Consider the following 17660-nt stretch of genomic DNA (forward strand, 5'->3'; position numbering starts at 1 on the left):
GACACTTAAGATATATGCTCTTAGCATATTTCAAGTACACAATATAGTGTTATTTACTACAGTCACCATGCTGTGTCCCTAGAACTTATTCATCTTATAACCGAAACATGTGACCTTTGACCAACATTTAACCAATATCTCTCCAGTTCCCCCATCCCTGAGCCCCTGGAAACCTACTGTCATACTCTTAGCTTCCATGAGTTTGCCTTCCTAAAGTTCACCATACAAGCGAGGTCACGCAGTATTTATCTTTGTGTGCCCAGCTTATTTCACCTAGCGTGGTGTCCTCCAGGTTCATCCATGTTGTTAAATGGCAGGACCTCCTTCCGTTTTAAGACTGAGTACTATTCCACCGTAGACGCGTACACATTTTCTTTATCCATTCATCTGTTGACATTTAACCTGTTTCCATAACTTGGCTGTTGTGAACAATGCCGTGACCCACCTGGGAGTGCAGATATCTCTTTGAGACCCTGCTTTAATTTCCTTGAGATGAAGACCTAGTCTATGTCTAATATTTTAGCCTATCCTCTTCCCACGTTTCAGTAGTTACAGTACTAAAGTGGAAAACATACTCTATATCCACTGATATTTCTAGGCAGGATAATTAAAAGGCACCTAGATAGGGGGGAAAAAGGGCACCTAGATTGGAAAGGAAGAAGTGAAAGTATTTCTCTTCATAGATGACATGATCATATATATATAAAAAAAATCCTAAAGAATCCAACAAGAAAACTATTAGTGCTAATAAACTCACCAAAGTTGCAGGTTATAGGAGCAACATACACTAATCAGTTGTATATGTATATATGTGTACATATAATATGTATATGTATAATATATATACATTAGAAATGAATGATCCTGAAAAAATGAAGAGAACAAACCTATTCCTAGTAACATCAAAAAGAATAAAATACTTAAGAATAAATTTAACCAATGAAGTATAAGACTTATAAACTTAAAACCATAAAACACTGCTGAAAGAAATAAAAGAAGACATAAATGAATGGAAATACATTCTATGTTTATAGATTAGAAGACAATATCATTAAGATGACACATAACCTAAAGTGATCTAGAGATCCAATACAATTTCTATCAAATTCTTAATAGTATTTTTTGCAGAAGTTGAAAAATCTACTCTAAAACTGACATGGAATCTCAAGAACCCTAAATTACCAAAATAATCTTGAAAAAGAATAACAAAGTCGGCAGACTCACTTTTACATTTCAAAGCTTATCACAAAGCCACAATAATTAGCTATAATATATGTATTATATTATAATAACCCCACAAGGTGGGATGGCCATAGGATAATCATAATAGATCAATGAAACAGAATTTGGGAGAAGTAAACTCCTGAATTCAACAGATTTATCACAATAGTCCCAAGACCATTAAATGGGGGTAAGAATAGTTTCTTCAACAAATGATGTTGGAACAAACAGGTATCAAAATGCAAAAGAATTATGTTTGACCTTTACCTCACACCATATACAAAAATTAACTTAAAATAGATCAAAGAGCTAAATGTATAAAAGTCTTAGAAGAAAACTTTGGGGGTAGATTTGGTAATGTATTTTTAGATATAACCTCAAAAGCCTAAGCAACGGGAGAGAAAGAACAGATAAATTTGGACTTAAGCAACAATTAAAACCTTTATGCTTCAAAGCACACTATTAAGAGAGTTAAAAGACAACCTACAGAATGGTAGAAAATATTTGCAAATCTTATGTCTGTCAAGAGTTTAATGTCCAGGGGCGCCTGGGTGGCTCAGTGGGTTAAGCCGCTGCCTTCGGCTCAGGTCATGATCCCAGGTCCTGGGTTCGAGCCCCACATCGGGCTTTCTGCTCAGCAGGGAGCCTGCTTCCTCCTCTCTCTCTGCCTGCCTCTCTGCCTACTTGTGATTTCTCTCTGTCAAATAAATAAATAAAATCTTAAAAAAAAAAAAAGAGCTTAATGTCCAGAGTATACAAAGAATTTTTATAACTCAACAATACAAAGACAAACAATACAATTTAAAAATGGGCTCAGGGGGCGCCTGGGAAGCTCAGTGGGTTAAAGCCTCTGCCTTCAGCTCGGGTCATGATCCCAGGGTCCTGGGATAGAGCCCCATGTCGGGCTCTCTGCTCAGCGGGGAGCCTGCTTCCCTTCCTCTCTCTTTGCCTACTTGTGATCTCTGTCTTTCAAATAAATAAATAAAATCTTAAAAAAAAAATGCGCTCAGGATCTGAATTGACTTTTCTCCACAAAGATAGACAAATAGCCCACAAGCACATAAAAATACATATAACATTATTAGTCATTAAGGAAATGCAAATCAAAACCACAATGAGATTTCACCTCATACTCACTACGTAGGTATAATTAAAAACAAAAATGGACAATAACAACTGTTGGCAAGAATACGGAGAAACTGAAACTCATACACTGCAGGTGGGAACATAAAATGGTGCAAGTGGTGTGGAAAGCAGTTTGTTGGTTCCATAATAAGTTAAACTTAGAATTGTTACATGATCCAATCATTCCACTCTTAGGTATCTACCCCAAATAACTGAAAACAAGTATTCAAACAAAAACACATACATGATTGTTCACAGCAGCACTACTCACAATTGTGAAAAGGTGGAAAGAACCCAAATATTCATCATGTGATGAATGGATAAACAGATATGGTATCTGCACATAATAGAATGTTATTCCACTATAAGAACAATACTCCTACACGCGACAATATGGATGAACCTAGAAAACGTACTAAATGAAAGAAGCCAGACACAAAAGGTTACATACTATATTATTCCATTTATATAAAATATCCAGAATAGGTAGAGCCATTGAGACAGAAAGTAGAATAGTAGTTGCCAGGGACTCAGGGGATGGAAGATTAGGAGTGATTGCTTCATGGCTACAGGATTTCTTTTGGGGGGTGATGAAATTATTTTGGAACTACACAGAGACAGAGGTTGCAGAACACTGTTGCCACTGAACTATAAATACACTTTAAAATAGGTAATTTAGCTATTATAGACATTGCTGCTATAAACATTCGGGTGCACGTGCCCCTTCGGATCACTATGTTTGTATCTTTAGGGTAAATACCCAGCAGTGCAATTGCTGGGTCATAGGGTAGTTCTATTTTCAACATTTTGAGGAACCTCCATGCTGTTTTCCAGAGTGGTTGCACCAGCTTGCATTCCCACCAACAGTGTAGGAGGGTTCCCCCTTTCTCCGCATCCTCGCCAGCATCTGTCATTTCCTGACTTGTTAATTTTAGCCATTCTGACTGGTGTGAGGTGATATCTCATTGTGGTTTTGATTTGCATTTCCCTGATGCCGAGTGATATGGAGCACTTTTTCATGTGTCTGTTGGCCATCTGGATGTCCTCTTTGCAGAAATGTCTGTTCATGTCCTCTGCCCATTTCTTGATTGGATTATTTGTTCTTTGGGTGTTGAGTTTGCTAAGTTCTTTATAGATTTTGGACACTAGCCCTTTATCTGATATGTCATTTGCAAATATCTTCTCCCATTCTGTCAGTTGTCTTTTGGTTTTGTTAACTGTTTCCTTTGCTGTGCAAAAGCTTTTGATCTTGATAAAATCCCAATAGTTCATTTTTGCCCTTGCTTCCCTTGCCTTTGGTGATGTTCCTAGGAAGATGTTGCTGCGGCTGAGGTCGAAAACCTAGATGTCCATCAAGAGACGAATGGATAAAGAAGATGTGGTATATATACACAATGGAATACTATGCAGCCATCAAAAGAAATGAAATCTTGCCATTTGCGACGACGTGGATGGAACTAGAGGGTATCATGCTTAGCCAAATAAGTCAATCGGAGAAAGACAACTATCATATGATCTCCCTGATATGAGGGAGAGGAGATGCAACATGGGGGGTCAAGGGGGTAGGAGAAGAATAAATGAAACAAGATGGGATTGGGAGGGAAACAAACCATAAGTGACTCTTAATCTCACAAAACAAACTGAGGGTTGATGGGGGGAGAGGGGTTGGGAGAGGGGGGATGGGGTTATGGATATTGGGGAGGGTATGTGCTATGGTGAGTGCTGTGAAGTGTGTAAACCTGGCGATTCGCAGACCTGTACCCCTGGGGATAAAAATATATGTTTATAAAAAATAAAATTTAAAAAGATAAAAAAAATAAAATAAAAATAGGTAATTTAATACGAATTTTACCTTAAAATGAATGAGAATGAAAGAAAGAATAAAAAACCAGACTCTCTAAAAACCTTTCATTTAGCACAGAAGAATAACTATTTATGTTGATAAATACTTTCCAACTTGGATGCACAGTTCTTTGCCATTGTGTCTATGTATAATCAAAATTATTTTCCAAATGCATGATCTTAAGCCTCACCTAATATATAACAGCTGAGACCTGTTAAATCAGCATCTGTAAGAGGAATCCATCCCATATAATTCTTTTTAAAAAAGATTTACATATTTGAGAGAGAGGGAGAGAAAGAGAGAGAATGAATGGGGGGAGGGGTAGAGGGAGAGGGAAAAGCCGACTCCCCACTGAGCAAGGAGCCCAAGGTGGGGCTCAATTCTACGACCTTGGGATCATGACCTTAGCTGAAGGCAGATACCCAACAGACTGAGCTACTCAGAAGCCCCTATCCCATTAATTCTTAGTATCAGATAAGTTTAACTATTTTTAGCACAATTATTTTTTCTGATGAAAAATAAAATGATTTAGCTATATGTGGTGACAGATAGAAGACTTTAGTTAGAAATGTTAATCTATTAAGCAGAAGCAACATTTACTTATTTTATTTTAATTTTTTATTAAAAGATTTATTTGACAGAGAGAGGGAGAGATCACAAGTAGGCAGAGAGGCAGGCTGGGGTGGGGAGCAGGATCCCTGCTGAGCAGAGAGCCCGATGCAGGGCTCGATCCCAGGAACCTGGGATCATGACCTGAGCTAAAGGCAGAGGCTGAACCCACTGAGCCACCCAGGCATCCCAACATTTACTTATTTTAATCAATAGTATGAATTTCTGAATAATTTCTTCAGGATAAGGAAGAAAATCACCTGTGATTACTGTTAAGTGTCCCCACTCAAGATAAGTTCAGATGGGTAGACATTTTTTAAAAAAGACAGCATTGCCAAGTATTGGCAACAGAAATTATCTTGCATTGTTAGTAAAAGTATAAATTGGAAAAAAACACAACCAACCAAACAAACAAAGTATAAATTGGTACAGTTCTTCTGGAGAAGAGTTTGGCAACATGTATTAAAATTTAAAATGTGCATAATTCTTGATGTATTCATCTCACCAACAGAAACTGAAACCAAGGAGATAATTAGATGAGATGTCTGTATGAGGATCAGAAAACTAATTAAAACAATGAAAACTGGACACAATCTAAATGTCTATTAACAGAGTCTCGGGTAAATAATTCACAGTGCACTAGGAAATACTGTGAAGTTATTTTAAAAAGAAATCATCGACATTCATTCTTCACAGGAATTACAGAGTGAAAAAGTCTTTAATTATGGAGAACTTCAGTTGCTTTCCTGTGTCAGATTCCATTACTTCCTGGACTTTGCACATTGTTTTCTGGCATACAGCCGCTTACACTTAGCTTATTACGCTGTTGTTAATGCTTGCCTAATTACCAGTGGCTCCTGCCATACTGTGAACTTCCTGAGAATAAGGACTGCGGGTCCTTTTTCCAGGGTCTAGAATAGTGCCTGGCACACAAGAAGTGCTCAATAAATATTTGTTAAATTAGGGGCATCCAGGTGGCTCAGTCGTTTAAGCATCTGCCTTTGGCTCAGGTCATGATCTCAGGGTCCTGGGATCCAGGCCTGAATGAGGCTCTCTGCTCAGTGGGAAGTCTGCTTCTCTCTCTCCCTCTGCCCCTCCCCACTGCTTGTGCGCTCTCTCTCTTGGACAAATAAAATCTTTAAAAAATTTTGCTAAATTAAAATAAAATTAAAAATACAAAAAAAGGGAGCAGACACCTAGGACTCCAAGAGGGCATCAGTTGTACAGTGAAGGAGAAGAAGCTCATGGATGTGAAACTAGGAGAGCTGCCCAGGTGGATACTGATGCGGGATTTCACCTCTAAGGGCACTGCTGGATCATCTCAGAAAGGTTATTTCTGGTATTACAAGTATGTCAATGTGAAGAAAGGGGCCTTCCCTAGGATTTCTATGGTGCTGGCAGGTTATGTGCTTTTCAAGGACTTTCAACTTTCCTTGTTACAAGGAACTCAGGCTATGCAAGTACCACTGAAGAGGGCCTAGTGTGGAGGCACATGTGGCAGTCCTGACCATGACCTTTGCCTGGCACCCCTGAATCCTTTCAAATCCTGATTCAGAATTAACATCCAATAAAAGATGACTGGCACTTGGGAAAAAAAAAATACAAAAAAAATGGTGTATGCTTTAAAATGCTTAAATGCACTTGTAATCAAATAAATATAGATTTTAAAAATGAAGGAGAATTTTCTCTCAAATTTGCCAATCCCAAAAGATACCCACTTTGGTCAAGAATAGGAAGAAATAGAACAAATGATTATGTTGTAAATAGTAATCATCACAATATAACTAAAGGGCAATTTGGCCACATGCGTGTAGCACACAGCACAGATTCAGAGGTCAGACAGAATGAAAATGAAAACAGGCTTTGCCTTATAACTAGTTGTCTGAACTTGGGAAGTTATGCAGTACCTCTAAACTTCAGTTTCTTCATTTGCAAAAGGAAATCAGATTTACTGAGAAGTAAATCAACAAAATACTTACCTGCAATGCTTAGCTTCAACAGTGCAACTTATTAAAATTAACAAAGAGCTCAAAGAGCTACTTAAATCTATTTTATTTTTTAAGTTTATTTATTTAAGTAATCTCTATAACCAACTGGGACTCAAAACCCTGACCCCAAGATCAAGAGTCACATGCTCTTCAGACTGAACCTGCCAGGCACCCCTACTTAAATCTATTTTAAAACTAGTGATGTGTTTTGTAAGAATCTTCCACATAAAATAACTAATCAAATTTTCTAAAAAAATGTGGCTATAATTCATTAATTCATTCCACAACTATTTGTTGGGCACAGTATTCAGCATCTGGCTGTGTGTCAGGCACATGGTCTCATCACAGGGGATGTAAGAGTGAAAGAACTAAGTCCCTATAATGGTAAGAGAGATAACGAATCTGAAAATACATGGCAATGTGAACTACTTGAAACATGTGGGTAGAGAGGCGGAGAAGACTTTATAAGGGGGCATGTTAGCAGAGACCTGGAAAGTGATAAGGCAAGTTAGTAGATGTGTGGGAAAAGAGAGTTCCAGGAAAAGGGGCAGCAAAGGCTCAGTTGTAGGAGCATGTGGCAGCAACAGAGACCAGCATGGCTAAGGAGGGGAAATCAACCAGGAAGGGTGGTAGGAGGTGAGTTCTCAAATGTAACCTGTATCAGACTCTGTGGGGTTTTGTAGGCCAAGGTAGGGATGTGGAGTTGGTTCCCAGTGTGATGGAGAATACTGGAAGGTTCTGAGCAGAGCAATGACATCATCACATTTTTACCTTAAGAGGTTTACTTTGGCTATTTTGGGGGAAAACTGAGTAAAAGGGGCAAAAGTGAAAGCAGAAAGGCCACTTAAAGTGTGTATTAGTGTGAGCGAGAGATGGTGGCTTGGAATGGAAAGGATATGAAGTGGTGGTGATAAGAAGCAGTCACATTCCAGGTGTATTTCAGACATAGTGCTGTCAGGATTCCACTTCTAAGAACCTAACTTAAAGATTTCACTGTTGCTATTCAAGAAGATTTAAATGCAAGGACTCACAAAATAAACTGCTTACAATTTGATACAAGTTGATTGGTTTAATAAACTCTGGTATAGCCACAAAGCTATAAAAGAGGTAGTTATTTAGAAATGAAGATTTTGAACATATAATGACATGGAAAAATATTCATATGTTAAGTGAAAATAACTGGTTACAAAACAAAGTGTTCAATATTAATCCATTTTGTCTGAATAAAATGTATAGAAAAAAGACTGGGGGTTCCTGAGTAGTAGCTCAGATCATGATTATGGGGTCATGAGACTGAGCCCATGTCGGGCTCTGTGCTTTGCTAGAGAGTCTCCCTCTGGGCCTCCCTCTGCTTGCCTGCCCTCTCTTTCCCTAAAATAAATCAATCAATCTAAAAAAAAAAAAAAAAGACTGAAGGTTATATACCAGCTTGTTAACAAAATATCTCTCTGGGTTGTGAAATTACCCATTTGTCACTTTCCTTCTTTGAGCTTACTGTATTTTTCAAATTTTCTGTAATGACAATGTATTACTTCCAAGGGAAGAAAGGATTTTTAAAATGTAACACTGAGAAGAACATGTTCAACCAATAAAATTACTGAAGAAAAACCATTTCAGTTTATTAATAGTTTTTGTTGTTGTTGTTGTTACTTACCATTACTTTTCGCAAAGTGTATCTTTTGGATCGAATATCGTCCATTAGCATCTCATAAGGAGTGAGCTGATATTCAATGGGCAAAGGGTTGTACTGTCGCTCTTGGACCTTCTTAAGTTTTACTCCATTCCGCAAATCCCTCATCACCTGAACCCAGAATCGAGCCTAAAAGAATCAAGGGTGGAGAAATGTCCATGAATAAATTTGCTAGTTTCCTCTAAATAGCTACAGTCACAGAGAAAAAAAATGAAAGAAAAAATGAAGAGCTTGGTTTGCAAAACACTGAGTAAACCAAACAAAATACTTTTGAAAATTAGGTTTAAGGATGTTAAAAGGTGGGTAGAAAGCCAGTTGAGAATCACAAGCTCTAAGTGCTGAGTCACCTGAGTGTAAACCCTAACTCATCCACTGGGGAAGGCTGCATTAATAGCCTCAGTTACGTGATTCTGCTCACTGAAGAGGAGTATACGTCCCATACCCTAATACTGGGTTTGGCTACATGATTTGCCTGGCCCCTGAAACAGTAGTTGATATGATGTGACCAAAGGCTGCAAAAGCGAATGCACAATGGGCTTGTCACTTGTGCTTCTATTGCCATGAGAACCTCATGCCTGGACTGGCATGCTGCCCAGGAGAAGGATGAGACATACACAGAGTGGAGCTACCACGATGCATCTGTACTCATGAGCTCAGTAAATATACTGCTTTGTGTGACTATGATTCTGTAGTGGTTGGTTACGCGGCAGGATTCCTATGGCCACCCCTAATTGATACAACCACCTAGTAGCTACTTGATATCCAGCAAGTTCCTTCACCTTTCTAAACCCTGGATTCCCCATCAATAAAAGAAAGTGGTACTTCATAACTTACTGAGAAGGTCAGAGCTGATACACAGTGTTCTATACATGGAAAACGCTCAAAAATGATTTTTATGTTATCACTATCTTTGCACAAATCACTTAATATCCATTTTCTTAACAAATGACAGTGATCGCCTTTTTGGCCTCTCAAGAAAATGAGATATATATGAAGTTCTTATAATAACATAAGACATTAAATATGTATATTATTATTATTATTATTATTATTCTACACTAATACTTTAATTTTCCAGCCTATAAGCTAAGGTGTCATAGTCTCTACTTCTGTGAAAGGTAAATCATTATGATATTTAGCTGAAACACTGTAGTTTGTTAAAATTAATAAGCGGCTCACATAGCTACTTAAATATATTTATTAAAAACCAAGGGCTAGGGATATCTGGCTGGTTCCGTTGGAAGAGCTTGGGACTTTTGATCTCAGGGCTGTGAGTCTGAGTCCCACGTAAGGTTACAGAGATTACTTAAATAAATAAAACTTTAAAAAAAAGTGAGGTATTTCCTAAGAATTATCTACATAAAGTAATTGTGGATTAAATTTCTCAAAAATGTCTTCAGTTTTCTTCAAAATGTCTTCTAAACTTCTTCAAAAACAATTTACGATTTAAAAACGGGTATGCCATTTCCTATTCCACAAAGGATTTGATGCACTTAGTACTGTAGTATATCCATTAGAATACCTTCTAAAATATTTCTATTTTAAACAGATTCTTAGATTCTGCCATTAAAGTTACTCTAATACAATATTCCTAAAATATTTAGATTTTTCTTTTGAAAATGCTCTAGTCCCAAATTCTCTTATACTGATTCCTTTAAGATCCAGTACAAATATCATCTCATCTTTTAAAATTCTGCCTCTTTTCTTGACCTGCCCGGGCTTTAAGAAAATCTGACATATGTGAAACACTGAATTCTCAAAGCAGATAAATTACAGGATAATTATTCACATTTGACAATTTTGCAATAATTATGAAAGGATTCAAACAGACCTTTTATATAGCCAGTCCTTTATATATCATATGGCAAAATTTTCAGAAATTTAATCCAGAAATTAAAGTCACAGTTAGCATTAAAGTAATACATGACTGTCATTGTATGTATTCCCAGAGATTTTATTTACCTCCTATTCCTCAAGCAAGATCCCGAGATGTTTAGATCCTGCCATTAAAGATATCCTAATTCTCCCTCATTCTATTCCTCATTCTTTACTCATTTCTTTCTACTATTTCTAAATAATTCACTTTAATGGTCTTACAAGAAATAGACTGGTGATCTAGGCAAATGGAATCTCCCTGCAGTTAGTGTATCTCTTGTCAGTGATCCTACTAGTTTTTATTTTTTTATTATTTATTTATTTATTTTTAAAAAGATTTTATTTATTTATTTGAGAGAGATCACAAGTAGACAGAGAGGCAGGCGGGGGGGGGGGGGGAGGGGGGAAGCAGGCCAATTGAGCAGAGAGCCCAATGCAGGACTCCATCCCAAGAGCCTGGGATCATGACCTGAGCCAAAGGCAGTGGCCCAATTCACTGAGCCACCCAGGCGCCCAGTGATCCTACTAGTTTTTAAAAGAGTCTGCCTTAAGGCAATAAATTTTTAGTTCAAGTTTATAATAACTGTTTGCTAAATTCTGACTACCTGGAGTTATTCATCTGGCTTCCATGTGTAAGAAAACAAATTTAAAAATGTATTAGCTAAGATGAAATACAGCTGGAAAAAGACTACCAGAGTATTCTATACAAAGGAAACTTGATAATCAATATTATTCTAAAATTACAAGACTCATAAGATATACAGGCTACTTGTTTTTTAACCTTACTCTTAAATGTTTCAGATTAATATCATTCCAAATATCTCAGTAAAGATATCTTCAATAAATTAAGAATATTTGCATTCATATATCAATACATGTAGGTCCATACAACAGAAGGGACTACTAGTAGTAACAAAAACATTAAACTATTGATATAGGCAACAACATGGATGAAATCCCAAAAGAATTATGCGGAATGGAAGAAGCCAAGCAAAAAACAGTACATACTATATGATTACATTTATATGAAATTTTAGAAAATGCAAACTAATCTACAGTGAGAGAAAGCAGATCACTGATTGCCTAGAAACAGGGGAGAAGGGAAGCAGGAAGTAGGATTACAAAGGAGTATAAGGAAACTTTAGGGGATGATGGGTGATGGGTGAGCTCATTATTTTGATTATGGTGATGGTTTCATGGGTATGTATGTGTGTATGAACATATCGAAACTTATCAAATTGTGCCTTTTAAATATGTGCAACTTATTGCATGCTGATTATACTTTAATAAAGCTGTTAGAAAAGAATAAAGCAATTAAACAATTAAAATCTAATATGTCAAAAGCAACCTGTTCATATCCTCAAATCTGCTTCTATGGCTAGTTCCTCATTTAATGATGTCATTATTAAACCACTGTTTATCCTTAACCTGAAAAGTCAGAATCCTGAACTGGGGCTTCCCACTGACACCTGAACATACCTCAGTCTAATTTCATGACACTGACTCTCCCGTCCTCAGTGCTGTCGTGCCCACCCAACTCTAAGTGATATATGAGGGCAGGGAGTCTTGGTTTCACTAGGATCTAGAATCATGTCAGAAAAACAGCAGCTATTCAAAGTGTGCCACATAAATATACTGCAATCATCTGTGCTGAAAGTCTGTCTTCCGTTTTATGAGGGCAGAGAGCCAATAACTATTCATCAGATAAATGAATGTACTACCTTATAGTTACACATCTTATTCTGAAACACAGCTTAAACTCTAACTTATAAGAGTATGCTGAAGTGTTAATACAATTAGAAAGGTCAGCATTTTGAAACACCTAAATTCTCAGAAGACATCCGGGGCTGCTTTAATAAAACCAATTAGTTTTGTAAAATGGGGGATAGACAGTTCCTCAAACATAAGACTAGATATTCAAATTCATACAGTATCAATTCATATTACAGCCCTTAATAACAAGCATTTTATTTTATTTTTTAAAGATTTTATTTATTTGAGAGTGAGAGAGGGAGAATGAGCAGGGCGACTGGCAGAGGGAGAAGCAGGCTCCCCAGTGAGCAGGGACCCCGAAGTGGGGGTCGATCCCAGGACCTTGGGATTATGACCCAAGCTGAAGGCAGATGCTCAAGTGACTGAGCCTTGGTACCCAGGCACCCCAATAACAAGCACTTTAAAAAACATTACACTATGGGGTGCCTGGGTGGCTCAGTTGGTTAAGTGTCCAGCTTTTTGTTTTGGCACAGGCCAGGATGAGACTGAGCCCCGTGATGGGCTTCCTGCTGAGTGGGGAGTCTGCTTCCCCACTCTGTCCCTCTGCCCCTCCCCCACCACTCATGCACTCTCCCTCTCCAAAATAAATAAATAAATCTTTAAAAAACAAAACAAAACCCCAAAAACACATTACACTATGTCTTCAACACTAAGTAGAACAGAGAATATCCAAATACTTACCCAGTCAGCGTTTTTCAGCTCTTCCAGGTCTGTGCTGGATTCATCACTTTTTTCCATTTCTTGAATCTTCTTAAGATTCTACCAATTAAAATAAAAACATTTAGGGATAAAAATTTCATTAAGCTAGCTTCCCAAATTAAAATTTCTAGCAGATACCTTCAAACAAAGTATATTAAAGCAGATAGTACAGAATCTACTTCTCTGTAGATTTCAGTCAATAGTAGACTAGAGTAAATACAATATTACAGAGGGATGAACTGAGATTGTTCATTCAAATTTTCTTCTAGGCCTTGTAGCTAACTTTGTCACCACATTAACTTGCACCCCTAAGCGGTAATGACACAGCCCTCTCCCTCAACCTCCATATTCAACCCATCATTAAATCTCAAAGATATCACTCCCTCCATATAACCTAAGCCCTCTTCTTTTTATTTCCCCTGAAGATCTCTTAATTTAAACGTTACCTAATTTTTGCCTCATTTCTTTTTTTTTATTAATTTCTTTTCAGCGTAACAGAATTCATTGTTTTTGCACCACACCCAGTGCTCCATGCCATACGTGCCCTCCATAATACCCACCACCTGGCTCCCCCAACCTCCCACCCCCCGCCCCTTCAAAACTCTCAGATTGTTTTTCAGAGTCCATTGTCTCTCATGGTTCATCTCCTCTTCCAATTTCCCTCAACTCCCTTCTCCTCTCCATCTCCCTATGTCCTCCATGTTATTTGTTATGCTCCACAAGTAAGTGAAACCATATGATAATTGACTCTCTCTGCTTGACTTATTTCACTCAGCATAATCTCTTCCAGTCCCATCCATGTTGATACAAAAGTTGGGTATTCATCCTTTCTGATGGAGGCATAATACTCCATAATGTATATGGACCACATCTTCCTTATCCATTCATCCACTGAAGGGCATCTTGGTTCTTTCCACAGTTTGGCGACTGTGGCCATCTTTTGCCTCATTTCTGATGTGGTCTTGCCCTGGATGCTCTCCTCTCCTCACCCCTCACCTCCATGCCTGGTCTCTTTCATTTCCTAAGTAATGAAAAGTTTCTGCTCTTTCTTCAGATATTAGGCTTAAAAGAATCACCATTTCTTCAGGAAAGCCCCTCCTTCCCCCTCAACTAAGCCAAATCTTCCTATTGTACAATGGCATATAGCACTGTACACCTTCCTCTTTAGCCCTTATCACACTGTTATTTTACATTTGTGTGTGCCTTCCCCCTAGGTTTCATGAAACAAAAGTCTATTCTCAGTGGCTGATGTAAGCACTGGTACTTTTTACACTCCATATATATTTGTAAAATAATTTCATGAATAAATTTCAATATATAAGATGCTTTTTATTATTTGATACATGTATATATTGCAAAAATTGTTAGTGCAATAAGGTTAATTACCACTTCCATCACCTCATATAATTACCTTTTTGTGTATGTGGGGAGAACTTTTCAGATCTACTCTCACCAACTTTCCAGCATGTAAGACAATATTTTTAACTAAAGTCAACATGCTGTACATTAAATCTCCAGAAATTATTCATCTTATAACTGCAAGTTTGGACCCTTTTTGCTTAATTTTTAATTTTTTAAATTGAATATAGTTGACACACAATGTTATACCTTATGAAACTGCATTAATCCAACATTTGCAATTTTAAGAAAATCTTGATAAGTAAAATGTCTATTCACCTATTGATTATCAGTTTGTGTTATACCTAATTCCTACTCACAATAAATCAACTCTAGTATATTTTTTTGTTGAGCTTATTTTCCTGAATGCACGTGGACTGAGTTTAAATGTACTGTATGAAACCTACTTTAATTTATATGAAAATAATGAATACTTCATAGAAAACATTTCTAAACCATTTATTTTTGGCTTTTCAACATCTGCTTGATCTTCTGCAAAATGAGAATAATACCACCTGCTCTTTTTTTGTACTTAATAATGTATAGGAGTATTAATATACAAAGAATAAAATCACTCTGAACATTTGAAGAAAATGAGGTATAAATAATGCATTATTTCTTCTCTTGCTACGAAAGAAATTAGTCAGGGGAGGAACACTTTTACTTGTTTCAGAATGTGTTTCCATGATTACACGTATCTCCCGATTTCTGAAAGCTCATGTAAGCCACTTCATTTCAACTGAAGACCTACACTAGCACCTATATTGTGTTGGCTAGCTGAAAGAAATCCAAAGAAATTTTGCTTTTAAGGAAAAAAACCATTACCGTCCTGATGTAGGTCTTTCCTAATGTAGGTTTTCTATAAAAGTGAAGCGGCATAATGAGAACTTTTGGACAGCAGGAGAAACTGTATTTTAAAACAAAGCCAGGTTTCTTGCTTGAGATTATGTAATGAGATACTCAGCACTCCTGAGTCATGCTACATTACCATCTTTGGGTCTGTGTTTCCCCACCATTAAGAGGAAGGTATTACCATCTATATCACAATGTTGTTGTATTTAAAATATAATCAGTTTGGGGTGCCTGGGTGGCTCAGTGGGTTAAAGCCTCTGCCTTCGGTTCGGGTCATGATCCTAGGGTTCTGGGGTCGAGCCCTGCATCGGGCTCTCTGCTCAGCAGGGAGCCTGCTTCCCTTCCTGCCTCTCTGCCTGTTTGTGATCTCTGTCTTTCAAATAAATAAATAAAATCTTAAAAAAAAAAACATATATATATATATAAATATAATCAGTTAAATAGCAGGACCTTGCATTTACAGCTTCTGGGGAAAGCAACTCCAAAAACGTACCACTAAATTTTCTGTACGGCCCCAGCCCCATTCCAGAGCCTTGCTCTTTTCCAGTGGTCCTGGCTGCAGCTCTTGGCTACAGCAGGGTATGGGGAAATAATGACAGCTAACAAGTGCTAAGGCTTCAAGCAGCCAACATTTAGCCCCAAGCACAACCCTTGCTGTGGTTGGACTCACAACTGAGGCTAAATGACATGGCTATAGTCTCCCTGCAGGTGGGATGGAGCAGAGTGAAGCAGGGAGAAGTGGCATCAGGGTCTCAGACATGAAGTAATAAGTGTGAAAGAGACACCAGATGAATGGTCCTGTTGGGAACTTAAGTGTCCTGATGCTGACCCCCAATGGTTTTAGAAAAGTCTTAGAAAACAGCTGGATAAAGCTGTACTTTACTTTTGCAAAAATTGGTATTTATGAATTGATTATTATAAAAGAACAGAGTTTATGAACTGTAACTGGGCTTTGCAGATCATGGGCACTTAATATCTGGTAAAATATTATGTCAAAATCTGAATAATAATCATTATTACTAAGTTAGGACTTTTTGCTTTTTCTTTTTTGTCTAAAGACATACCAGATGTCCTGGTATGCACAGTATTTCTGATAATCAAAATACCTAATTTTTTGCTAGGGATTATTAGTGGTCATTAAAAAAATCTCTGATGATTTAAAGCCACGGTTTTCAACCCAAGCCCACAATCTTCATCAATATTCATATTTTGAAATCAGAGCTGAGCAGAAAGGAAACCAAAAGAAGAGGCACACACACATTTATTTTGTTCCTCTGAGGACTCTAATCCAGGCTCTATCCCAAAAAACAATTAATGACTTAAGGTATATATTATTCTTTTGACTAGAAGTGTGTTCTTTCTAGCTTTTTATAATTAAAATAGCAAAAGAAAAGAGATTTAAGGAGGTGAATTTCCTCTGGACACCTAGTATGAAGATTCCTCAGAAAGTTGAAAATAGAGCTACCCTACGACCCAGCAATTGCACTACTGGGTATTTACCCCAAAGATACAAATGCAGTGATCTGAAGGGGCACGTGCACCCCACCCAGTGTTTATAGCAGCAATGTCCACAATAGCCAAACTATGGAAAGAGCCTAGATGTCCATCAACAGATGAATAAAGAACATGTGGTGTACACATACACACACACACAGAGGAATATTATGCAGCCATCAAAACTCCCGAAATCTTGCCACTTGCAATGACGTGAATGGAACTAGAGGGTATTATGCTAAGTGAAATAAGTCAGAAAAACAAGACAGAGGATCATAGGGGAAGGGAGGGGAAAAATGAAACAAGACAAAACCAGAGAGGGAGATAAACTATAAGAGACTCTTAATCTCAGGAAACAAACTGAGGGTTGCTGGAGTAGAGGGGGGTGAGTGGGATGGAGTGGCTGGGTGATGGACATTGGAGAGGGTATGTGCTATGGTGAGCACTGTGAATTGTGTAAGACTGACGAATTACACACCTGTACCCCAGAGACAAATAATACTTTAAATGTTAATTTTAATTTCCAATGGTCTCTAGCTCTTCTAGGACCCAAACAACAGAAAGCAAGACAAACAGTATGGGTACAGTAGAAGATGGGTGGTCTTTGGCAAGATGAAAATATTTATCTTTTTTTCTTGATTCCTATGGCTACTACTAAAGTTGATTACAGTAGGTTTCTCAACTGTTATTTCTGCTCCAGTTTCTTCCTCATTTGGTTTATCTTTTCACTCCCTCTCGGTGGGTTCCCAGTGTCTCTGCTGTGGCCTCCAAACTGAAGTACTTGGTCGAATAGTACAGCAATATGCCAGGAAGCATTTACAATGACATATAAATATGACATTTCCTGGAGTCAATTTTACTCAAAGATAATGTAATGGATGCTGTGGTCAGTTGCCCAGGTCCACACCCTGCACCCCCCTGAGGTATGAAGTTCTCTCTTTCACTGGCTGCTGGAGGTGTTGTCTGCCAAGGGGTCATAGCCTAATCCTGCTCTAGGAGCTGTGCTCAGCACCTGGAGCAAGGAGCTGCTTTGCCACAGGTGTGTCCGTCTCTGGGGTAGCCCATACCCAATCATCAGTCTGTGTGGAAATAC

The 17660-nt window shown here is 37.8% G+C and overlaps 1 protein-coding gene across 4 annotated transcripts in view; it reads right to left on the reverse strand.

The window, feature by feature from the left end:
- Nucleotides 1-17660, reverse strand: part of SPIRE1 (spire type actin nucleation factor 1) — a 183141-nt gene that overhangs the window by 49321 nt on the left and 116160 nt on the right. For all 4 annotated transcript variants that reach the window (XM_047697137.1, XM_047697136.1, XM_047697138.1 and 1 more), the window contains 2 exons: nt 12806-12883; nt 8441-8605 (listed from right to left, as the gene is read on the reverse strand). In XM_047697137.1, coding sequence (XP_047553093.1) covers nt 8441-8605; nt 12806-12883 — 243 coding nt within the window. The remainder of the gene's footprint in view (nt 1-8440; nt 8606-12805; nt 12884-17660) is intronic.

The sequence above is a fragment of the Lutra lutra genome, chromosome 12, assembly GCF_902655055.1.
Source record: "Lutra lutra chromosome 12, mLutLut1.2, whole genome shotgun sequence".
In the NCBI taxonomy this organism is placed as follows: domain Eukaryota; kingdom Metazoa; phylum Chordata; class Mammalia; order Carnivora; family Mustelidae; genus Lutra; species Lutra lutra.